The sequence below is a fragment of the Panthera onca genome, chromosome B1, assembly GCF_046562875.1.
Source record: "Panthera onca isolate mPanOnc1 chromosome B1, mPanOnc1 haplotype 2, whole genome shotgun sequence".
NCBI classification, from domain to species: Eukaryota; Metazoa; Chordata; class Mammalia; order Carnivora; family Felidae; genus Panthera; species Panthera onca.
The window spans coordinates 153,837,778-153,864,331 of NC_138342.1; the positions used below are offsets into that span (position 1 = coordinate 153,837,778).

General features: G+C 37.2%; 1 protein-coding gene across 4 annotated transcripts in view; it reads right to left on the reverse strand.

The window, feature by feature from the left end:
- MSRA (methionine sulfoxide reductase A) overlaps positions 1 to 26,554 on the reverse strand; it is a 462,376-nt gene that overhangs the window by 233,607 nt on the left and 202,215 nt on the right. For all 4 annotated transcript variants that reach the window (XM_060653696.3, XM_060653695.3, XM_060653694.3 and 1 more), the window contains one exon: positions 5,199 to 5,318. In XM_060653696.3, the coding sequence (XP_060509679.1) occupies positions 5,199 to 5,318 (120 nt within the window). The remainder of the gene's footprint in view (positions 1 to 5,198; positions 5,319 to 26,554) is intronic.

Sequence of the window (26,554 nt, forward strand, 5' to 3'; positions counted from 1 at the left end):
TATAGGAGATGCAAGTTTCTTAGCCTGTGGCTCTGGGTTCAGTGCTAATTGATGAATCCAAGGAAGGGAAGTTTAAATACCTGCTCCAGGAGAAAGGTCACTTTTAAAACAGGTTTAATTGAAATTAGGGACACATGGGAGGGACAGGAATCTCCAAGGAAATGCAAGGAGGCAGTCACAGCCTTTGGAAAATCACTGTGGTTTGCCTTCTCTCAGCTTTGAAGGCCAAAACTTCATTTTTATCATTTAATTTAACCCAAGGTTAATGTGATATGGAGAGAATGACCTGTGTAGACTAAACTCACAATAAACTGAGATATACATCTTAGAATGGCATTTAATTGAATTTGAAATGAGAATTAGGACTGTCTGGCTGACCAACCTGGTCTCATTGCATTTTCTTTCTGTAAATAATCTCCACAGGAGGACAAAAGATGAGAAGTTTCTACAGAGTGTGGATCAGAATAAGAGGAGTTACTGATAAAACTTAAAAGCCTCAGGTATCAGGCTCTGGGAGTCTGTCCAGCAGCCAAACCTTACAGAACAACCTGGAGGGTGCCCGCTGGACTTCCCCTTTCCCAGGCTGGCCTGGCTGAACAGCCTCCCTGCAGAGGCCCTCTTTTTAATCCTTTTTACATAGGGCACAGCATTCCATTGGGTTACTTAGAGGTCCTACAGACCAGGAAGTCAAGCTCTCTTCTAAGTGACTTCCTGCCTCCACTCTGAGGCATTGCAGGCTTATTTTATACTTTATTCCCAAAGGGCAACTTTATTGCCTTGAGGAATTGCTGTCCCTTGTATCTTGTATAGATGTCAGGCTCAAGTATCACACAGATCACCCGGCATGTAACATACCTATTAGTGAGCCATCAATGAATGTTCTACTGACAGGTCAGAGTCAACTCTATTCATGTGTCACCATGGGATCACCTCTTTTCCTGGTTGTTACTAGAAGTCATACAGCTTTTCTATGTGCCTAAAGCTCGGGTTTCAGAATCACAGGGGCATCAATAGCTTCAAAGAAATACCATTCCAACATTAATATGCATCCTACCTGGATACACACCAGCTTTTACACTCACACACACCCTAGCTTGTTCACTCATCCCCTGAGGCAGTGCCTACCCACCAGCATGTGGTCATGACAAACTTCAGCCAATGTTTCTGGTTCCATGGCTTGTGGTCACCAATCTGTGTGCCAAGACAGTGATGTGGAAGCTCTGCCATTAGTCATGTGTTGGGCTGGGGGGAGGGGAAGTGATAGAGCTACAATGGCTAGCTCTACCTCTTTTGGATTTTGAAAATTGCCTCCCACCCCCACTCCAAGTGCTACCCCTCTAATTCTAGCACCTGCCCCAAGAAACCAAATGGTATCTTAGGCTCAAGTGTACTTGCTATATGAGAGAAGGAATTTGGCAGACAGTCCAGGTCCTTGGGCTTCATTTCTTGAATGAATGAATGAATGAATGAATGAGTATGTTTACAAAAGACTTTTTGTTGTGACCAAAATTTTACAAACTTAATTACAAACACAAGAGTAAGCCATTTTGAAATAAATCCAAATATTGGAGCACAGACTAGTGTTTCTCTCATATGAAACCTCAGCAATTATTATGCATCTTAGTGGAGCCTTAGTTTTTCTTCCTTGCAAGTCAGACCCCTCCAGGGCTGACTCCTTCAATAAGGCTTTGAGGACCCAAGGCTTCAGCAGGGAAGCCCTGCCGGTATAACCTGCTTTCTGTCTCCCCCATCCTTTCCTCAGTCAAAAATCTTTAATTAGCTGGTTGCCATAATTACTTTAGCTGAGGACCTTGTTTGTTCTCCTTCCCTGCTATTTTCAGGGATCTGAAGGCTCTACTACTTCTGTGCCAGAGGGTTCTTTCTATCACAGTTTCTCTCTTTTTGTTTTTCCTTTCATGATCAGGACGAAAAAAAAAAAAAAGCCCAGGGAAAGAAATCATCTCTTTCTGTGTCTGGATGAGACCCCATAACCATCTTTTCCCAATCAGGAACAAGTTTCCATGACAACCATGTTTCCCAATGCCACCACTAACTTAGCAGGTAGTGTTCATATCAAATAGAGTTCTTTACCAACCTCCGTGGCTTCTGTATAAGACTCTAAGATACCAGCTGTTTGCATGAACTGTATCTTAAAAGAGTTTTGTTCTTTGTCATTCTAAACATCAGAAAGACAAAAAAAATTTTTGCTTGGTATTTTCTTTACTGTAATCATTAAAAAGCACACCAATTTTTCAAAAGTATAGCAGAAGGGTTGACATGAAGAGACTGTGTGACTTGGTGGAGGAAAGTATGAATGAATGAATGGAGAATCACTGGGATATGACAAGTGGGTGACTGACACCTTGGTCAGTGGCACAAACTTAGAGCTGAGAGCTGATGAGCTTGGAATTCCTGCTATACATGGCCTTGGGAAAGTTACTTTTCCTCTCTGAGCCTCAACACTCCCTCTGTAAAAGACAGAAACTGAGACATTTCATGGAATTCTATTGAAGATTAGATGAAAGGAAAAATGCAAAAAGTGCTTATTACAGTGGCACATAGTAGGAGTTCAACAAAGGGCAATTAGAATACTTTTCTTATTAACATAAAGAGTTGAATGGGACCAAGTCTGAGCAAACAAGCAACCACAGTATTCTAATTGATTATTAACATTTTGCTGGTGGAGAATAATAGCATAAGCAGTAGATATTTGGAGGTTTTCTTAGCAACCTTTTCTCTTAGGTTATTAAGTCATGTCTGCAATCATGGGAAGGAATCTCTTCATTTCCATTCCTGAGACTTAAGAGGATACACCTGGGCAGTCTCCAGGGTTCGTCTGAATCTATTTATAGCTCTGCATAAGCATTTGTTTAATTTTGAAACAGATGCAAGGAAAAAAACTGGATGAACCATGAAAGTATTGGTCCGATCTTCCACATTCTCAACACTAATGAATATATTTCAATTCTTCTGTAAAGGCAAGTAAAGCAAGAAAATGCATGTTTTCATGATATTTTCAATATTGCACAGCTCAAATTTCATTTCCAAATTAGAATTAATATTGTAGCAAACAAACCAACATGCTCATTGTTGAACAAACTCCCGTACTCCAACTCCTCCCTGACCTGCATCCACAGTACCCTTGGAGAGTTGAGAGGGCCCTCCCCAAATTACACCAATTCAACCCTTTATTTTTAAAAGATAAAACTATTTATGTATTTTTAAAATCCAATTTTTATCAATATTATCTATACTACACATCTAGATAATAAATGTTCCCTATCAAGAACTCTTAAAATATTGAATGAAATATTCTTTTCAAAAAAATATGTTTTACAGTGTGGATGTTCCTCAAAAAATTAAAGATAAAACTATCAAATGATCTAGCCATCTCTCTTTTGGCTGTATATCCTAGTGAAACGAAATCAGGAACTCAAAGAGAGCTATTCCCCACGTTCACCTCAGCATTATTCATGATAGCCACAGTTTGGAAACTAAGTGTCCATCAGCAGAAGAATGGATAAAGATATCATGGCATATAGACAACGGAATATTATTCAGTCTTACACAAGAAGGAAATTCTGCCATTTGCAACAACATGGATGAAACTGAAAGAAAGTATGCTAGGTGAAATTAATCCAGACACAGAAAAAAAATGTATACTGCATGTTCTCACTTGTATGTGGAATGTAAATAAAAAAAAAATTCATAGAAGCAGAGAATAAAAAGGTGGTTACCAGGACAAGAGTAGAAGGAAACAGGGAAATGTTGGAGATGATAATGAGATGAACATTAGTTAAGCTAATGTTAATTAGCTTGACTATTAGTAATCATTTCACTATGTATAGCAAAACATTATGTCATACTCCTTAAACATATACCATTTGTTTTTGAAAAATGAGAAAAAGTGTTTAAAAGAAAAAAACTATGCTTTAAATGCTACCTGATAGGGCTCCTGGGTGGCTCCATTGGCTAAGTGTCTTACTCTTGATTTCAGCTTGGGTCACGACCTCACAGTTCATGAGTTCAAGCCCTGCATCCAGCTCTGTGCTGACAGTGCAAAGCCTGCATGAGATTCTCTCCCTCTCTCTCTGCTCCCCCCACCCTGCCCCACACCCTCAAAATAAATAAATAAATACTAACTGAGCTGGCAGAGAAGTAAAGGAAATCCTTGAAGGCCAGAACAAAAACCAAATCCAGAATGGTTACCTGGTACTTGAGCTAGAATTTGCCATGGGGCATCTGCCTATCCTGGTAGCCAAATAGTTTTCTGACAAGGGCTAGATCATAAATATTTTAGGCTTTTCGCCATACCATCTCTGTCATATCCACTCAACTCTGCCATTGTGCCATGAAAACACTGACACATAATATATAAATAAATGGGTGTGGCTGTATTTCTATAAGACTTTATTTACACAAACTGGCAGTAGGCAGCTTATAAGCCAGTTTGCTATCCCTTCATTATAGCCTAAATTTTAATGTCCTACCCACAGACAAACAATTATGGTGTGTGATATGTCTGTCCCATGTAATAAACTATTGCAGTCCTGCCTTTAGGGGATCCCTCCCACATTTTCTCTAGGCTAGAACATGTGACTTGCTTTGGCCAATGGAAACAGTAAATGTGATATTAACAGACACTTAAAAGGTGCTAACAGAATGGGGCTTATCCTCTCTTGCTGCTCCTGGGAATCTCTGTACCCGCCATGTGAATTTGCCCGGAGCCAATGTGCTGAAGACATGGTCCATCATTCCCATTACCCCAGCCAACAAAAAACAACAGCCAGCAACAAATGCAGACCTATCAGTGAAGCCATCCTAGACCAATTAGTCCCCAGGCAGCCCACCAGTTGACTGGAGTCACATGAGTGAATTCAGACAAGACCAGCAGAAGAACCACCAAGATTTGCCCAGCTAAAATTGCTGACCCACATAATCATAAGCTGATAAATGATTGCTTTAGAATTTTTATGGTGATTATTATGCAACAATAGCCAAACGATACATTCCATAAGAAATCTATTATCTTCTTAAATATAAAGTGAGAGGCCAACAAACATATTCATAGAAATGGGAAAGAAAAGACTGAGGAAACACAAAAAATCATATTTGCATTTTAAAGATCCTGTCACCTGCCAGAAGAGACAAGCCCTTTCTTGCTCCTTATAACAGAAGTTGGAAAAAATTCTTTGTACCTGAACAAACTTCTTTATAAGTAGGATTGGAAGTGTAGCCTCCAGCATAACCAACTTGAGTTGAATATACTCCTTTTATAGTCCAGAATTTCCTCTCAGCTCCCCAGAAACAGCCCATTCCTAAGAAAAACATAAGATACTGATTAGTCCTTTGTCAAAAACAACTAGTAATTGCATATTAGAAACTCTGTTATCCTAGAAAACAGAAGTTGTTCATGTCATTTGGTAATCAAAAATAACTAAGATGTTATCTTTTAAAGAAGGAAAGCTTCATGGAAGCAACCTAAGTATCTATCTATTGACAATGAATAAGGAAGATGTGGTACACACACACACACACACACACACACACACACACACACACAGGAATATTATGCAACCACAAAAAAGGATGAGATCTTACCATTTGAGACAAAATGAATGTACCTAGAGGGTATTATGTTAAGTGAAATAAGTCAGAAAGACTAATACCATGTGATTTCACTCATAAGTGGAATCAAAAAACTAATAACAACAACAACAAATGAACAAACAACAAGAAATAGAATCAGATCTATAAATACAGAAAACTGATGGTTGCCAGAGGGGAAGGGGGAAGGGGGTTGGGCAAAATGGATGAAGGGGAGTAGGAGATACAGGCTCTCAGTTATGTCATGAATAAGTCATAGGAATAAAGGGTGCAGCATAAGGAATATAGTCAACGATATTGTAACAGCAGTGTTTCAGAACAGATGGCAGCTGTGCTTGTGGTGAACACAGCATAACGTCTAAACTTGCTGAACTGCTATGCTGTACCACCTAAAACTATTGTACCATGTGTGTCAACTATACTCAAATTAAAAATGAAACATGTTAGAAGTCAAGAATAAAAAAATTAATTAAGAAGAATTTTTAACGTCTAAAAATAATTTTATTTAAGGTTATTTGCATAGAATGCCTATTTGCTTTAGTTGTGCAAAAACTTACGAAGCCTCAAATTTTAATGAAGTTAGTAAAGCATACCTTTCCAAATAACTGAGTAAAAAGATAACTGCATTTGATGAATGATTTCAACACTCAATTCATTTTGGACTTCCCAAAACATAATAACCTATATTAATAGCATAAATTTATTTAATGATCAGCATCCTAGTTATGCTTTATTTTTATTTTTTTAAGTTTATTACGTTATTTTGAAAGAGAGAGAAAGAGAGAGAGAGAGAGAGAGAGAGAGAGTGAGCACAAGAGAGAAGGAGACACAGAATCCCAAGCAGGCTCCAGGCTCTGAGCTGTCAGCACAGAGCTCAACTCCGGGCTCGAACTCACGAAACCATGAGATCATGACCTGAGCTGAAATCAAGAGTCTGATGCTTTACTGACTGAGTTATGTTATGGTTATGTTTTTTTAAAAAATTCTAGCAAAGACAGGTAACTCTGGGGCACCTGGGTGGCTCAGTCACTTAAGCGTCCAACTCTTAATTTTGGCTCAGATCATGATCTCATGGTTTGTGCGTTCCAGCCTGGTGTGGGGCCCTGTGCTGACAGTGTGGAGCCTGCTTGGGATTCTCTCTCTTTCTCGCTCACTCTCTGTCCCTCCCCACCCCCTAATGCACATGTGTACATGTGCACACGCACTCGCTTTCTCTCTCTCTCTCTCAAAACAAACAAACAAAAAAATAAAGGTAACTCTAGCTTACCGACTTCAGTAGGAAAACTTAGCAAAATCAACACAGACTGATGCAGTTTTCAATTAACAACTTTACACATGTGTGCAGTTTCTTCAAAAATATTTAAGTCGCTATAAACTTTCCTGTGATAAATCAGTGCTCACGAAAGGGAATATTTTTCTGAGTTCTATTACTAAATACAATGAATGAAGAAAGAGAGAGAAGGGGAAAGGCAGAAAAAAGAGATGACAAATATACAAAGAAACTCACAAAAAAATAGTATTCTATTCAACTAGCAAACACTGTGCTCATATCACTAGTTATTGGATTCCTTTGAACATATGGTAAAAACGAAGACCAATCTCCCAAGAATGCACATATTTACACACTTCCAAAATGTTGCTTTACATCTCCCTGGGCTTCAAACAAAGAACCCTAATTTTCTACCAGAAGTTTCTAAACCATCCACAACTACTATTCTGTGACCAATATCTACATGTAAACAAGATTACTGCCTCGCTCAAGTTTTATATGGCTTTATTAAGTCATATATAATTAAGATCTTGGGTAGACTAACAGTTGGCAAATTAATATATGCCTCCTACTCCTACAATCACTGGATTTTTTAGACTTGATGACAGAGCTGAAAGAAAAATTAGATGGAAGTCTACTGAAATTTTTGACATTTGTTAATAATCTACTTTAAAAAATTCAGAGCAGTAATAACCAAAACACATTGTGCATAATGCTATACATTATACAAAAATATATTTGCTCCAATGTGAGGGGAAATACACTAAGAATAGATTAACAGTTAAACAATATGATAGAGCCAAATGATAAAAATTAATGCAGTAAAAAATTACTGTTGTGATAACAATACAACATGGAAATATGTATATGATTACATTATAATTAAGGCTAAATTTAAAAGGAAAAAAACATACATATATGCACGTTCTTATTACAACTATGAAAAAAACATCCATACCAAAATAGACTAGAAAGAAACATACAAAGTTATAACCATGATTGTTTTATAGGAGAATACAGGAAATTTTTTCATTTTTCAAATTTTTATGTAGTAGATTCATATTATTTTAAAAATGTATACACATTTTTAAAAAAGAAAAATTCAAAGAAAAACATAACCATATGCATTGTTTGAGTTACAACTGCTAGACCATCTTCCCTGTTTGCAAGTTGTTTGCTGCTAGAGAATATAGTGAAATATTTACTGAAAAATTGACTATCCTCAAATCTCTGGAACAAGAATTCACTATTAATTTTATTCATTGCATTTCTGGGATGAAGGAATTATATTAGTCAAGGTTTTCCAGAGAAACAGAACCAATAGGATATACAGAAAGGGAGAGTGAGAGACATTTATTATGAGGATTAGCTCCTGCAATTGTGGAGGCTGAGGAGTCCATGATGCATAGTCTGCAAGCCAGAGACCCAGGAAAGTTGGTACCATAATCCCAGTTGAAACCCAAAGGTCTGAGAACCAAGAGGCTCAATGATGTAAGTCCCAGTCCAAAGCCTGAAGGCCAGATAATCAGGAACAATGAAGTATGAGGGCGGGGGAAGATGGATGTCCCAGCTCAAAGATCAAGTAAGTTCACTCTTCCTCTAGCATTTTATTCTATCTGGGCCCTTGACAGATTGGATGATGACCCCACTGGTGAGGGTGACCTTCTTTCCTCAATCTACCAATTCAAATGCTGATCTCTTCCAGAAACATCCTCACAGACACATCCAGAAACAGTCACCTGGGCATCCCTTAGCCATGTCAAATTGACACATAAAATTAACCATCACAGGAATGACGACAGTGAACCTCTGGAGGATAAATAAAAAGTAAGCTGGGAAGCATTACTGAGCCCAAACACACCCAGGAGTTGAGTAGTGTGATACGCTGAAGGTACTCTAGACCCTGAAGTTCAGAAATCTGCTAAGTTCACTGAATAAAATACTTCTTTCATGCACAATGACTAACATTAATGGTACAAAAGGGTACTTCAAGCTTTCGGTATTTTCTGTACAATGTAAATGATGGGCCATTTTAGCAATCAGCCTAACCTGACCATTGTCTATAGTCTCATACTGATGGCCCAGACCCTATATCTTCCCTATATCCTCATGCTTTATAGATTTATAACACTTAAAATGGATCTTGGCCAAACCAAACAAAATCTTTGTGGCAAGTTATTTAACCTCCTTTTGATGTTTAATAGGGATCAAGAAGAGACCCCCTGCTAGAGGGAGGATGACCCAACTCCAGCTGGGCAAAGGCCTGCAGGGGGTGGTCATGTGTGGCTGAAAGAATGCCTCAGGGGCCTGGTGTGTAATCAATGTCAAAATTTCTGGAGAGGTACTTAGCTTAGGATAAGGGTTATTATAAGAATAAAACTCCTCCTTGAAGCAATCAGATATTTTCTGGTGGCTTCCAGTATAACCTAAGCATTCAATTATTTGGTTTTGAGTGTGTGTGTGTGTGTGTGTGTGTGTGTGTGTGTGTGCATGCACTTAAAGAAAACAAGTGTATGGCAGAATTTCTCAGAATTCAGTAAACACAATCTAGTAACACATTACTAGACTAACTTTAGTAAACATAATCTAGCAAAAAACATAAATAATAAAAAAGACAGAATACGTACTATATTCTTTAAGATATTTTATACTTTAACTTTTTATTATAAAGGAAAACATAGGTAGAGAAAAGCCGCACAGAACAGATACATATCTCAATGCATTATTATTAGGCAAGCATCCTTGTAACCACCACCCAGGTCAAGTAATAGAAGTTTGCCATCACCCTCAGATATCCTTCCTCATGTCACAACCCAATCACAACTCCCTTCCTCCCTCTAAAAGTAACTGCTATCTGACTTTTACAATATTCACTTCCTTGTGTTTCTTTAATATTTTTATCACTCAAGGTATCCATCCCAATTCTATAGTTTGGTGGTGCTCATATTTAAAAAATTTGATACATCCTTAAGTTCTTCTAATCAACATGTGCCCTCTCCTTTCTTTCCTTCTAATTTATCCATGAAGAAAACAAGGGTCACTGACCTGCAGAGCTTCCCACAATGTACATCTTGCCAACTGCATTCTCATAGTGCAATTCAACCTGTTCCTCTATCCTCAGTATTTCCTGAAAATTTGCAGCTGGATCAAGAACCATGATCAGGCTCAGATGTCATCCTTTTGACAAAACTACTGGTGGTACTATGTTCCTTTTTATGTAACTTTAAATTTTTTCCCCAGTTTTATTGAGATATAATTGGCCTATGACATTGTGTAAGTTTAAGGTATGCAACATGATTTGGCATACATACATACATATTATGAATAACTACAGCAATAAAGTTAGTTAACACAACCATCACCTCACATAATTACAATTTATTTTTTGTAGTAAGAATATGTAAGATCTATTAGCAACCTTCAGGTATACAGTATTATTAACTATAGTAATTATAATAAATATTAGATCTCCAGAACCCATTCATCTTATAATCAGAAGTTTGTACCCTTTGACCAATATCTGTCCATTTCCCCCAGCCCTCCCAACCCCCAGAAACTACCATTCTACTCTCCATTCCTACAAATTTGGTTGGCTTTTTTTTTTTTTTTTTTTTAAGATTCCAAAGTTAGTGAGATTATACAGTATTTGACTTTCTTGGTCTGGCTTATTTCACTTAGCATAATGCCCTCAATGTCTGTCCATGTTGTTACAAATGGCAGGATTTCCTTCTTTTTATGGCTGAATATTATTTCACTGTATACATACCACATTTTCTTTATCTAATCTGTCAAAGAACACTAGGTTGTTTCCAATGTCTTGGTTACTATGAATAATGTTGGAATGAACATGGGGGTGTAGATATCTCTTCAAGATAGTCATTTCATTTTCTTCAGATATATACCCAGAAGTAGTACACTTGATCACATGCTAGTTCCATTTTTAATTTTAGAGGAACTTCCACATTGTTTTCCATAATGGCTGTGCCAATTTACATTCCTATCAACAGCACACTGGCGTCCCCTTTATTCCTCGCCCTAGCCAGCACCTGTGACCTTATGTCTTTTTGGTAACCACCATTCCCACAGGTGTGAGGTGATACTTAATGCAGTTTTGATTTGCATTTCTCCGGTCATTAGTGATTCTGAGTGTCTTTTCATGTACCTGTTGGCCATTTGCATGCCTTCTTTGGAAAAATGTCTATTCAGGTCCTCTGCCATTTTCAAATTATTTTTTTTTGATATTGAGTTGTATGAGTTCTTCATATATTTTGGATATTAACCTCTTATCTGATACATGGTTTGTGAATATTTTCTCCATTCCATTGCCTCTTTTTTTTTTTTAAAGAATCACATGCTATTTTATTTATTTTTTTTACTTTTTTTTTTTAACGTTTATTTATTTTTGAGACAGAGAGAGACAGAGCATGACCAGGGGAGGGGCAGAGAGAGAGGGAGACACAGAATCTGAAACAGGCTCCAGGCTCTGAGCGGTCAGCACAGAGCCCGACGCGGGGCTCGAATTCACAGACCGTGAGATCATGACCTGAGCCAAAGTCAGACACTCAACCGACGGAGCCACCCAGGCACCCCTCCATTGCCTCTTTATTGTGCTGATTGTTTCTATGGCTGTGCAGAAACTTCATATTTTGATGTAATCCCACTTACTTGATTTTGCTTTTGTTGTTTGTGTTTTTGGTATCTGAAATATTATTGCCAATACCAATGTCCAGGAGTTTTTCCTGTAAGTTTTCTTCTAAAAGTTTTATTATTTCAGGTCTTACGCTGAAATCTTCAATTAATTTCAAGTTATTTTTGTGTGTGTGTGAATGGTGTAAGATAGGGGTCCAGATTCATTCTTCAACATGTAAATATCCAATTTTCTCAACATCATTTATTTAAAAGGCTAACTTTTCCCCATAGGGTATTCTTGGCTTGATTTTCAATTATTAGTTAACCACATATGTGTGAGCTTATTTCTGGGCCTTCTACTCTATTCCATTGGTCTATGTGTCTGTTTTTATGGCAGTCCCCTACGGTTTTGATTACTATAGCTTTGTAGTATAACTTGAAATCATAAAATGTGATGCCTAGAGCTTTGTTCTTCTTTCTCAGAATTGGTATTTGGTGTCCTTTGTGGTTCCATTCAAATTTTAAAATTGTTTTTCTATTTCTGAAAAATGCCATTGGAACTTTGATATTAGGTTTGTAAATATATAGATTGCTTTATGGAGTATAAATATCTTAACAATATTAATTCTTCCAATTTATGAACATGGAATATCTCCCATTTCTGTCTTCTTCAATTTCTTTCATCAATATCTTATAGTTTTTAGTGCACAGATTATTCCACTATCTCACATAAATTTACTCCTAAGCATTTTATTGGTTTTGATGTCATTGTGAGTGGGATTTTCTTTATTTCTCTTTCAGATATTTCATTGTTAGTGTATAGAAATGCAACTGATTTTTGTATGTTGATTTTATATACTGAAACTTTACTGAATTCACTGATTAGTTCTAACAGGTTGTTTTGGTGAAGATTTTAGAGTTTTTTCCATATAAAATAATGTGGTCTGTAGACAGAGAAAATTTTACTTCTTCCTTTCTGATTGGATGCCTTTTATTTCTTTTCCTTGCCTAATTATTCTGGCTAAAACTTCCAGTACTATGTTAAATAGGACTTTTGAGTGAGCACTCTTGTCTTATTTCTGATCTGAGCAGAAAAACTTTCAGCTTTTGCACCACTGAGTACAATGTTAACTATGGGTCTGTCATGTATGGTCTTTATTATGTTGAGGTATGTTCCCGCTATAACTTCTCAAATATGTTGAGAGCTCTTGTCATGAAAGGGTGTTGAATTTTGGCAAACCGTTTTTCTGCATCTTTGAGTCATATGATTTTTATCCTTCATGCCATTTATGTGATATATCACATTTATTGCTTTACATATGTTGAACCATCCTTGCATACCAGGAATAAGTCCCACTTGATCACAGTGTATGATCCTTTTATGTGCTATTGAGTTTTGCTTGCTAATATTTTGTTGAAAATGTTTGCATTTATATTCTTCAGAGATGCTGGCCTCTAGTTTTCTTATAGCATCTTTACCTGGCTTTGGTATCAGGGTAATGCTATCTTTATTAAATGAGTTTTCGAGTGTTCCTTCTTTAATTTTTTGGGAGAATTTGAGAAGGATCAGCATTACTCTTCTTTAATGTTTGGTAGAATTCACCAGTGAAGCCATCTGATCCTGGACTTTTCTTGTTGGAAAATTTTTTATTACTGCCGCAATCTCCTTAGTCATATTGATTTGTTCAGATTGTCTACTTTTTCATGATTCAGTCTTGGGATGCTGTATGCTTTTAGGAATTTATGCATTTCTTCTAGGTTATCTGATTTGTTGCCATACAATTTTTCATAGTAGTTTCTTATGATCCTTTGTATTTCTGTGGTATCAATTGTAATGTCCCCTCTTTCATTTATAGCTTTATTTGATCCCTCTCTTTTTTCTTCATTACCCTAGCTAAACATTTGGCAATTTTATTTATCTTTTAAAAAACACAACTTTTAGTCTCATTTATTTTTCTCCTATTATCTTTCTAGTTTCCATTCCATTCATTTCTGCTCTGATTCCTATTATTTCCTTCCTTCTGCTAACTTTGAGCTTAGTCTGTTCTTTTTCTAAATGCTTCAGGTGTAAAGTAAGGTTGTTTATTTGAGATATTTATCTCTATAAACTTCTCTCTTAGAACTGTTTTTGCTGCATCCTATAAGTTTGGGTATGTGTGTTTTCATTTTAATTTGTCTCAAAATACTTTTGATTTCCCTTTTGATTCCTTCTTTAACTCAGGAGTCTGTAGTTTAAATTCCATATATATTTTTTTAATTTTTCAATTTTCCTCCTGTTATTTATTTCTATTTTCATACTATTATTTTTAGAAAATACATCAGATATGATTTCAATTTTCTCAAATTTGTTAAGGTTGTTTTGTGGTCCAACATTTGACCTATCCTGGAGGATGTTCCATGTACACTTGCAAAGAATGTGTATTTTGAAGCTGTTGGATGTAATGTTCTATGTCTGTCAGGTACATTTGGTTTAGAGTGTTATTCAGATCTGCTGTTTACTTATTCACCTGTTGTCTGGGTGATCTATCCAATGTTTAAAGAGAAGCACTGAAGTTTCATACTATTATTGTATTACTGTTTATTTCTCCTTTTGGTTGTTGTTATTTGCTTTAAATGTTTATGTGCTCCAATGTTGGCTATATGTGTATTTATAATTGTTATATCCTCTTGATGAATTAGTCTCTTTATCAACATTTAGTGACCCTCTTTGTCTCTTGTGATCAATTCTGAATGAAAGACTATTTTATCTGATATAAGTATAGCCACTCCTGCTATCTGTTGGTTACCATCTACATGGTATATCTCTCTCTATCCCTTCACTTTCTACCTATGTGTGTACTTAAAGCTAAAGTGAGTCTCTTAAAAGCAGCATATTGTTGGATCTTGTGTTCTTCTCCATTCAACCACTTTAGGTCTTTTGAATAAAGAATTCAGTTTATTTATATTTAAAGTAATTATTATTAATAGGTAAAGACTTACTGATGCCATTTTGTTCATTGTTTGCTATTTTTTTTTAAATTCCTTTATTCTTTTCCCTTACTGTCTTCCTTATTTGTATTTTGTAGTGGTATATTATAATACATTTCTTTTTATCTTTCGTGTATCCACTATACGTTTTTTTTTTCTTTGTGGTTATCATGAGGCTTACACAAAATATCTTAAGCTGATTATAACTTACTTTACATTACTTACAAAAACTCTGCACTTTATTTCTCCTCCCCTCATATTTTATGTTCACATTTTATTGATGTCACACTTTTTATATTGTGTACCTGTTAATAAATTATTATAGCTATATTTTTATTATTGTTTTTTAATTTATATACCAGAGTTAAAGTTATTTACACACCTACATTTCAGTATTAGATTATTCTGCATTTGACTACATAGTTACCTTTACCAGTCAGTTTTATACTTTTATATGTTTTCATGTTGTTATTTAGTATTCTTTCATTGCAACATAAAGAACTCCCCTTAGAATTTCTTGCAAGGCAAGTCTAATGGTAATGAACTCCTTCAGCTTTTGTTTGTCTGGGAATGCCTTTATTTCTTCTTCATTTCCGAAAGGCAGTATTGATCGGTATAGTATTCTTGGTTGACAGGTTTCTAGGTTTTTTCCAGCACTTTGAATATATCATCCCACTGCCTACTGGTCTGCAAGGCTTCTGCAAAAGAATCCACTAATTGCCTAATGGGGCTTCCCTTGTGTGTGATGAGTCATTTTTTCTCTTGCTACTTTCAAGATTCTCTCCTTGTCTTTGAATTTCAACATTTTAATTATAATGTGGCTCAGATTAATCTTCTTTGGGTTGATCCTGCTTGCAGTTCTTTGAGCTTCCTGTACTAGGATGTCCCTATCTTTCCCAAGATTTGGGAAGTTTTCAGCAATTATTTCTTTAAATAATCTTTCTGCCCCTTTCTCTCTGTCTTCTCCTTCTGGGACTACCATGATACAAATGTTCATTCACTTGAGGGTGTCCATAGTTCACAGAGGTTTTCTACATCCCTCTCTTTTTGCTTTTTGTTCCTCTAGATGGCTAATTCCAAATGATCTGTCTTTGAGTTTGCTGATTTTTCTTATCCATGAACAAATTGGTCATTTAGCTCTCTGCTGAATTTCCCAGTTCTGTCATTGTATTCTCCAGCTCCAAGATTTCTGCTTAATTCTCTTTTATGGTTTTCTTTCTTTATTAAACTTATTTTGTTCATGCATTTTTTCCCGATTTCATTTAGTTTTTTAATGAATGTTCTCTTGAATTTCATTCAATTTCTTTATGATAATTATCTTGAATTCTTTGTCAGGCAAGTTATAGATCTCCATTTGCAGTCAGAACTTTATTAGCTTCCTTTGGTGGTCTCATATTTGCCTGATTCTTCAAAATTCACATAGCCTTGCATTGGTGTCTGTGCATTTGAAGAAGCACTTACCTCTTCTAGCCTTTACAGACTGGTTTCTATGTTCTTTGATCATGAAGCACATAATGTCTAGTTGTCTCTCATTTGGTGATGTTAACATCCATTGATACTCAATGCTTAGCAGATATGTTAATTGTGAAATGGTGACCTTCTAATTCTATCACTTCTTTTACATTTATTAGTTGAAATGTCTTTATAATGAGAATATATATATATATACATATATATATATGTATATATATATGTATATATATATAGAGAGAGAGAGAGAGGGAGAATACTTTTTCTCAACTACTCTGTTACTCAGTGATATAGTTCATAAAAGAAAGGGAAACTAAGTATTTAATTATGTCCATTTATTTAGCAGTCTTTAAGATGATGAACTTCTCCATTCCAAGGTTGACCAATTTTTTTAATAATATATTTGTATCATTTATTTAAACATATTTGCCGTGTTTCACCATTTTCATCACTCCTTTCACGTAAACTCCACTTGACATATCTTTGGCAAGAAAAATTATCTTCAAATTGTTTTGAAGTTCCTTTGAAGTTCAAATTGGGAGTTCCTTTGAAACATCCTCCATAGTCTTCTATTGCTTTCTTGCTATCTGGTATGACAGGATGTTCCAGGCTCATCTTGTACATTTCTTACCCCATATCTGCCATCAGCCATTTCTCTAAGAAGCCTGATTTCTTTAAATGAGGAAAGGGATTTCAACACCATGACCTGGGTACTAGTGATGCTTATCAAAGACAGCCAGCTATGGGACACCAAGAAACCATGTGGCTGGAACAGTCCATCAAAATCTAAGCCCTGTCAGACCTACCAAATCATAAGGTCAATAGAGTGCAACAACAATCCATCATAGGATAGGAGTTACACATCTGGAATCATACACTAGCAGGACAACAGGGCATAAGCTGCATGAATAGGTAGTCAGACCTCCACAGCATCCACCAGGATTGCACCAACACCACTCCCTCAGTTCAAACCTATGTCTGAGTGGAGCTTCTATACAACCAGCTGAAGGACAAGGAAAAGGCTAGATTTTTGTTTATGGATAGTTGGCTTACTGTGTACAGATGCAAGTCAAAAATGCATAGCAGTCACACTGTGGTCTCACTCAGGAGTGGCCATAAAAGATAATTCCTCCCAACTGGTGAGGACACTTCAAGAAGTGTACCAGTTATCCACTTCATGTGTAAGGAAAAGCCCAAGTTTATAACATACATAAATTCATAGGCAGTAGCAAATGGCTTGGCTGGCTAGTGAGAATCCAGAAACAAACAAATAAACAAAAACCCTGAAAGATTAAAAATAAGGAAATCTAAGGTAGAAGCATATTTGCATCACATGTTAATATTAATGCCAGGTAGAGAGCATCTGACAAGAAATGGGCACTAAATACAAAACTGACCAAATGACCTGGCTGATGAACATCAGTCAGCCTGTTTCATTGGCCACTCCAGTACTAGTATCACGGGTACAGGAACAAAATGGCCATGGTGACAAAGACGGAGGACACACATGGGCACAACAATGGGCTCCCACTTACCAAATCTTATCCACTTTTGCCACCACCGATGTCTAACCTGCCAGCAACAGAGACAGTCTCCAAGCACCTTATATACTACCATTTCTCAAGGGGTCCAAGCAACCACTAGGTGCCAAGGGGGAAATACTAGGCTCCTTCCATGCTGAAAGGGCCACTGGTCTGTTCTCACAGTAACAGACACATATTCCATGTATGGGTTTCACTTTCCTGCCTTCAGAATTCAGTCAGCTCCTGTCCCATATAACACTGCATCAGACCAGAGAACCAAGTTTACAGTGTAGAAGATGCAGCAACAAACCCGTGAATACCACACCACCCAGAAGCTGCCATCCTGATGCAGCACTGGAACAGCCCAGAGGCAAAGCTGCAACACCAGTTTAGAGATAATACTCTGGGAGACTTGGGAGCTATCTTTCAGAAAACTGAATATGCACTGAATGAGAGACCCCAAAAATGAATGTATGCATTAAAAAAACAAAAGGTAGAAACAGAATTGGCTCTACTTACTACCATTCCCAATGACCACTGGGGAACTTTGGACTCCTGTCCCCACAACTTTTGGCTCTGCAAAGTTAGAGGTCCTGATCCCCCAGAATAGTAAACTTTCATCAGGAGACATAGCAAGAATCCATTGAACTATATGCTGAAGCTGTTTTCTAGGTACTCTGGACTTCTTATGTCCAGGGACAAGCAGGGTATGGGTGTTTCAGGCAGAGGAAACAGTCACTACAAAGGCACTAACAACATGCCTCCTATGCTTAAGGGGCAGGAAAGAAGCACATGGCTTGACTGAAGATAAATCTGAACATAAATCAAGAAAGCCAGATTGTGTAGGGCCTTTTGGACTACTGAAGGGCTATGAATTTTACACTGACTGAAATGGATAGCCATTGTTGAGTTTTGAGCGGGAAAGGGAATGCCATGTTTCACCAGGATCTTCCATTTTACAGGGATCTCTCTGGCTGTCCTCTGCTGAGAAGTGACTGGAGTGGACCAAGCACAGAAGCAGGGAATGGTTAGGAAACTATTGCTGTAATCCAAATGCGAGATAATGATGGTTTATTTAGACCAGGTGGTAGCAGAAGAAGTCGTGATCAGGTTTTGGATACATTTTGAAGATAGAGCCAAAAGGACTTCCTGACCGATTTAGAAGCAGGGTTTGAAAGAAACAGTCAAAGTTGACTCTAAAATTGTTGGCTTGAGTGGATAATTGTGGATGGAGCAGGTTTGTAGGGGAAAATCAAGGGTTGCAATTACTCTAGTTTTAATGAGTCATAATATCCAGTCTAGCAAGTCTTCCTAACTTACAGTTTTTCAAAATTTTCTTTGCTATTCTTGGCCCATTTCTATTCTAAATTTAGTTTAGTATTAGCTTGTCAAGTTCTATGACATATCCTGTTCAGAATTTGATTAGAATTACATTGAACTTATAGATTAATTTGAAAAAATATGTTGTCATATTAATAACGAGTCTGTCAATGAACACAATTACAGCTGTCCATTATTCAGCTGTCCAAATATATATGTCCATATATAAATATTCCATTTATACATCCTTCAATACTACATTGTCATATCCTCCATAAAGGTATTGTACATTTGTATTGCATAGAGTTTTATGTATCCTATGATTTGTGCTGCTGCTATAAACACTACTTTTCTTATCACACTTATTTACTGCTTATAGTTGTGATACAAAAACACCATTGATCTTAGTATGCTTTCCATATGGTCAGAAAACTCAGAGAATTCTCTCATTAGTTCTAACGGCTTGTCTCCATGTTCTCGTCCACTTCCTTTATGAAGAATCATATTACGTACAAATGACAGTTTCATATTTCCCTGTGCAATTATTCTTCTCTTATTTTACTTTATTCCATCAGCTAGGACCTCCCACACAATGCTGAATAATAAGGGTGATGGTGGGAATCTTTGTCTCATCCTAATTTTAGTGAGAATGATCCAGTGAGTTTTGCTGTAGGTTCTTGGTTAGACACTCTTTATCAGATTAGAAACGTTTCCTTCAGTTCCTAGTTTGTAAATAGCTTTTTTTCATGTATGAGTTTTGAGTTTTAACAAAACTCCATTCTTTAGAGGTGATCATATGGTTTCCCTCCTTTCATCTCTTAAAGTGGTATATTACATTTATATATTTTTCTGAGCCATCCTTCAATAAACCTTACCTACTTACAATGTATTTTGATATTGAAGAATTACTTTTGTTAATATTTTACTTCAAATTTTTTCATTTATGTTAAGGAAGATTTGTCATAATTTTATTTTCTTGTACTGTCTTGTCCAGAATTAGTTTCAAGGTTATATTGGCCTTGAATGGCCAACTTTTCCATAAAATGGATTAGCTAACTTTTCCCCCCTCTTACATAACATTGCATTAGAAAAGGATTATTTGTTCCTTGAAGTTAAATAAAACTTTCTGAGCTACCTGGACCTTGTGTCTTTAGAGAGAAAGGAAGAAATGGGGGAGATGATTTCACTGTTACTTGTTTATTCAGGTTTTCTTACTTCTATTTCTGTTCTTTGAGGTTTCAGTCACAGAACAAACCTTGACTTTGATCCTCTTTTCTGTTGTTGTTTTCTATTTCTGTCCTTTCTTTACTATTATGTTGTGCAGTTTACTCTTGATCTGTTCCTTCCTGTCTTCTGAGTTTGAATAGTTAGCTTATTTATTTTCAAGTTCTCTTGTTTTCTGATAAATGCATTTAAGGCTATACATTTACCTCTAAGTTTTGCTTTAGATATATCCACATATTTAGACATGTTTAGATATGTAGTATTTTCCTTGTCTTTTGTTTCTAAATATTTTATGATTTCCATGTTATTTTCTTTTTAACCCATAAGTTATTCAAGGGTGTACATTTTAGTTTTCAAACATATGGTATGTTTTTTAGACTATCTTCTCATTTTGATGCAATTTTGTTGCACTGTGCTTAGACTATGTGATCTTTCTTATATTCTTTTGAAACCTGTTGAGAGTGACCTGCTATAAGAGAAAGGTAAATCCTAGATTCCTGGAGTACAACACCTTTCTTTTAAAGAATATAACCAAACGGTTCTTTTCTTTTTTTTTTAATTTTTTTTTTAACGTTTATTTATTTTTGAGACAGAGAGAGACAGAGTATGAACGGGGGAGGGGCAGAGAGAGAGGGAGACACAGAATCGGAAGCAGGCTCCAGGCTCTGAGCCATCAGCCCAGAGCCCAATGCGGGGCTCGAACTCACGGACCGCGAGATCGTGACCTGAGCTGAAGTCGGACGCTTAACCGACTGAGTCACCCAGGCGCCCCAAACGGTTCTTTAGTTATATAAAACAATAATATTTTATCCTAAAGCAATAGTGATGCCCGTGGTTTGCAGACTGATCTTTCGAAGTCATGAATTCAGTGAATTTATTTGTCACCACCACCATCACTCCAGAACTTCTGAAAGACATCTATTCTGCATTCAGTAGAAATAAATTTTTGAACAGAAGGGAAGTGAAGATTCCAAATTATATCATAATTTAAGCATCTAAGAGATTTAAAGATCATATCAAAATTACAACTGTGTCATTGGATCAGATTTACATTTTTTACACTATCATTAAAAATTTTTTCAAAAATTTTTTTGTTTTGTTTGTTTGTTAAGAATTACTTTGATACTCCTGTATTTTTGGTCAAACTTTTTATCTGTCATTTCTCATGAATATTATCTGTGGCTACAGGATTTTTTTATATTTGTGGGAATTACATTATCTTCCCTTAAGATTTATGATACCTCAGCTAAAATCTTCAGAAAGAACTTTAAAGAAAGCTCAAAATTTCATAAAGCCCTATACATTCACACTGCAACTTCTGACCTGATTAGTAAAGATCTGTGATTGTTGAAATGGTATTTTTCTAAAAGCAAGTGAGAGGCTGACCACTACAACTTGGGCACTCCTGAAGGGTGCTCTCACTTGTCTGCCTTGGGACCCTGCACAGAGTGGCTAGGGCAAATTCTGCTCACCAGTGCATTCCATGCTCTGTTGACTAGCATACCCCACTCTCCTAATTCTGCCTGCAAGGGGTGTCACTGAATAACAAACCTTCAGACAACAGATGGGATAGGAAGAGCAGTCTGTCCTGTCAGAGTGGAAACCAACAGGGAGGCCAGGCTTTCAATAGAACATGTGCAGTCATCACATGTTCCTTTAGCATTTTATCCAAATGTTCCCTCTCTTCCAGCTCTTTTCCCAACTTCTAGACTTCACACAGAAAACAGCTGTGCTCACAATCACTTCCAAGGCTACCTCCACTACTAGAATCCCAGAAAGTTAGAGAGAATAAGAAGACTGACACAGCCATCCCATTCTCCCCGCAACAACTTATAGTTTCTGACAATTCAATGTCCCCAGATCACTTTGCCTGGTTCAGCTTACTGTGAGGTACACATTTATACTTTCCTGTTTGCACTTTTAAACAGCCCTTTTCTATATTGTTCAAACCACATATCACCGATTTGAAAATGGCTCTTAATCCATAGGTCTAACCCCTGACCATCCACCTAAGAAAGCTTTAGAAAGACATGCATTTCCAACTCCCTGCTTGGTATGTCCACCTGAAAGATTCCCTGATGCCTTGAATTCAGTATATCTAATGTCTAATAGACCAACCAAGCCAGCATCTTCTTCTGATGTCTCTATTTGTTTTAACTGCATCAGCCTCTTCCTAAAACCATAGTAAGAAAACTGAGAGTCCCCATTGTTTCTTCACTTTTACTTTTCTCAACCTAACCAGTTTCCTGGTAGTCAGTCCTTCATACTCTCACTCCCTTCCCATCACCATCACCCTGGTCCAGTAACTCACCAGCTAGATGATGACAACAACCCCCTCAACTGTCATCCCACCTCAGCTCCGTCACTGACATGTATATTTCACATTGCTTTCAGGTTGATCTTCCTCACCTACACTTTCCAACATGTTATTTGTCTTCTTTAAAACCACAAGTAGGTAGTATGCATAAATCTTAAAAGTCATAACACTCTTTTATCCTATGCTTCCACTCCTGAGAAGCAGTCCTAAGGAAGTTCTAAGGAAGTCCTTTTAATTAACAAATACTGATTTTTCAGAAATGTTTTAACAACATTATTTATAACCATTAAGTATTTGAAACAACCTAAATAATCAATATTAGAGAAAGTATTTAATGATGGTCCACCCATAATTTGGAGTACTACTCATCCATTTTTCTAAGATTATTTAATTGCATGGAAATATTCAAAATATAATGTTAAGGAAGAAAATTCAGGGTATTAAGCTACATGAAGAATGGGTTCACCTTTGGGTTAATGTATACACTTTGAAAAACAGACTCAAGGGGAATAAACCAAAATATTAATAGCAAGATTACAAGTGATTTTCATTTTCTTCTTATACTCTTTGGTATTCTCCAAATTTCTATAAGAAATATGTACTCCAGGGGTGCCTGGGTGACTCAGTTGGGTAAGCATCAGACTTTGGCTCAGGTTGTGATCTCATGGCTCATGAGTTGGAGCTCCACACCAGGCTCTGTGCTGACAGCTCAGAGCCTGGAGCCTGCTTCGGATTCTGTGTCTCCCTCTCTCTCTGCCCCTCCCCCACTCGCACTGTCTCTCTAAAAAAAAAATAAAAACATAAAAAAAATTTTAAAAAAGAAATATGTACTCCAACTGTCATAATCAAAAAGTAGAGGGTTTTTTTTAGGTGTTTATATAGATTGACAGATAGTATGGAAGGAAATACAACAAAATGTTGGAATAATAGTTGCATTTTCATGTTCTCTTTTGTGCTTTTATATATTTTCCAAATTCTCTCTAACACTTTTTTTTCTAAGTTAATTTATGTTGAGAGAGAAACTGTGAATCGAAGAGGGGCAGAGAGCTAGAGGGAGAGAGAGAGAGAATTCCAAGCAGGCTCTGCATTGTCAGCATGGAGCTTAATGTGGGACTCGAACCCACGTACTATGTGATGACAACCTGAGCCAAAGGGGGACACTTAACCAACTGAGCCACCCAGGTGCCCCTGTGCCACTTTTATAACCAAGAAAACTAAGGTAATTGTTAAAGTTCTAATACTCATACCCTATCCTTAGCCAAACTGGAATACCATTCAACACCATTGTCCTCAACTACCATGTTATCTGCTCGTGCTCCACATCCTTCACCCCCACTCCACCTTTGGAAATCCTATCCATCCAGAATAATTTCAGATATCATCTCCTCCCTTAAGTATTTCCAGAAGGCCATTCAGATATAAAGTATCTCTTTTTAGAACCCCAAACTATTTCCACCCTCTTACCTCAGGCATTTATATAGTCTGCCCTATGTAATGACTATTGACTTCTGTGCTGTGACCTCCTCCCTACACTATGAACTAAGAAGATGGGCCTATCTCTCTGGACTTGGTTTTCCTCCTATCACCTAGCGTGGTGGGCCCCTCAGGGGAGTAATCTTTTGAATGGAACTGGAATTCACTGAAATTTAACGGACCATCTTTGATCATTATCATGGTGTTTATAAAGGAGGTATTCCTAGAAATCACAGTGCCAGCTTATGGACTACTCAGATCTTCCTTTGAGGCTTCTAAAGTGGAAACCTCAGTGATTATATGGAGAAAAATAGAGCATTAACATAGAAAGAAAAAAAGTTCTCATTTCACTTTCTCTTTCCTCTACCAAATTCCTGTATTTTTGTAGACAGATTCAGAATCATCGAAGGTGGATATTTCAACCAGGCCTGTATGCTGAAACATTTACCACCTTGGTGGACTCAGGAAAGCTCCTTATACTTTTAAGTTTTAGTTTCCTCATCTATAAAGTAGGAAGATTAACAGTACTAATACAGAGTCATTGAAAAAAGTTCATAGATAACATATAAAACATGTCAACAAGCATATGGTAAGTCCTCAATAAGTGTTCATTTCCATTCTCTTCTCTCATTTTCCCTGCTTGTTCCATGTCCCACTACCAATGTGGGGTATGGTAGTGGGTAGTATGGTAGTATGGTACCAATGTGTGCATACATTCAAAATTCCCTCTCTCAGTTCACCCAAGGTGAGAGCTACTTTTCCTGACACCCTTGGTCCCTGAGGTGTCACACTGTCCCATGGTGAAATGTGAGAGCCATCCCCTCTGATCTCAAATGAAACAGACTGCATTATGGTCTCCTAAGTAGCCTCTCTGGATTTCTGCCCACAGAATTCTCTAAGCTAGCTTCCCCATTTCCTGAGCATATAACTCTCTAGTTACCACTCAACTCAGACATCCCTTCTCTAACAGCTACTTCTGAAGGCATCACTTTTTTCTTTCTTTCTTTCTTTCTTTCTTTCTTTCTTTCTTTCTTTCTTTTTTTTAAGCTTAACATCTCTTCACATCTCTGCCTGCTCACTGATTCCTTCCTGCCCAATGTTATCAGCCAGGTCTTCATCATGCCACAGCAACAAAGAAGGCTAGCCTCAACCAGGGGCACAGAGCTGTGTGCCTCTGGGCCATTCACTGGGATGTTTTAAGCATCCATTTGTCATCTGAAAAATGAGTTAAGTTATTTTTAACATCCAGTTTGATCACTGAATGATCTGATGGCTCTGTAGAGAGAATAAGAGGCAGAACTGAAATCTATATTCCTCTTCTTAACTTTAACTGTGATTTTACGACTGTGATCAGTGGGCAAATAAAATCTTTCCTACAAACAGCACATAACCTGGTATCCTTTTCCTTACATGCCTAGAAGAAAAGGAAGGAAAGGGAAAGAATTAAGGAGGCCACATTCCTGGTGTGAGCCACACACTGTACCAGTATCTTTGTACACATGGAATCCCCCAATAACTGTTCAGGGAAGGCAGAATCAGCCCCACTTTAACAATGAGAAGATGGAGATTCAGAAAGGGTAGGTCACTTGCCCAAAAACACAGAACCAAGGCACACTCAGGATTCCAACCTGGGTATACCTGGAATTCAAAGCTGGTGTTCTTTCCATTATGCTATGCTGCTTTCCTAGAAACAACTTCACAAGCTTATCTTTGTAGAAAACTGTGTAGACCTGTAAGCAAGCTGAATTAAGATCCTCCCTATTACAGTTACAGGGTTTGAAGGATGCTTCTGATCTACCACACTATTCATTACAGGGTATTCAGTGGCACCTGGTAAATAAAAGGCAGTTCATGTGAATCTTGTAAAAGCAGCGTGATTTTATGGAGCACTCTGCTGGAACTGCATTCTCTGTAATGGGATTTTACTAGATATAAATAAAGTATCTAAAGAGTCAATGGCAAAGACACAGTGCACTATTCACACATTTCCAAGGCACTCCTTTCCATGGGTCCCTATCCTTTATAAAGCACAGGGATGACACCTAAATGTTGTTGCTCTGGTCTAGATGAGTGCTCAAACCAGGGCAATAAACAAACCCAGGTTCCAGCCACAATATGACAACCTGGGCAGAGATGGGGAATGTCCTAGACTACATTCTAGAAAGGCAACTCAGCAGACCTAAGACAAGAGGTGGCCAGGCACTGGTCACCAACACACATTTACAAACCTTGGCTGTGTGTTGCCTGGGGCAAATCACCACTGGTCAGCTATCCAGCAGAGGGGAAGGTGGAGAAGAGGGATTTGAAGACAGTTTTCAGTTCTAAAATGCTATGACTATCTCCCAAAGATGAAAAGAGGTGGTAGAAATGTAAACGGGGCCTCAGTATATTTTCTTTGCTAGTTTTACTTTTTAGCAAACCTATATCATGTTAAATAACTCAACAAGATACTTTCCTTATCACTCTCTTACTTGAAAACTACAAAATTTCTGGCATAAGAACAGACACTCAGATCAATAGAACAGAACAGAGAACCCAGAAATGGACCCACAAATGTATGGCCAACTAATCTTTGACAAAGCAGGAAAGAATATCCAATGGAATAAAGACAGTCTCTTCAGCAAGTGGTGCTGGGAAAACTGGACAGCGACATGTAGAAGAATGAACTTGTGTATGGTGTCACTTTCTGACACCATACACAAAACTAAACTCAAAATGGATGAAAGACCTAAACGTAAGACAGGAAGCCATCAA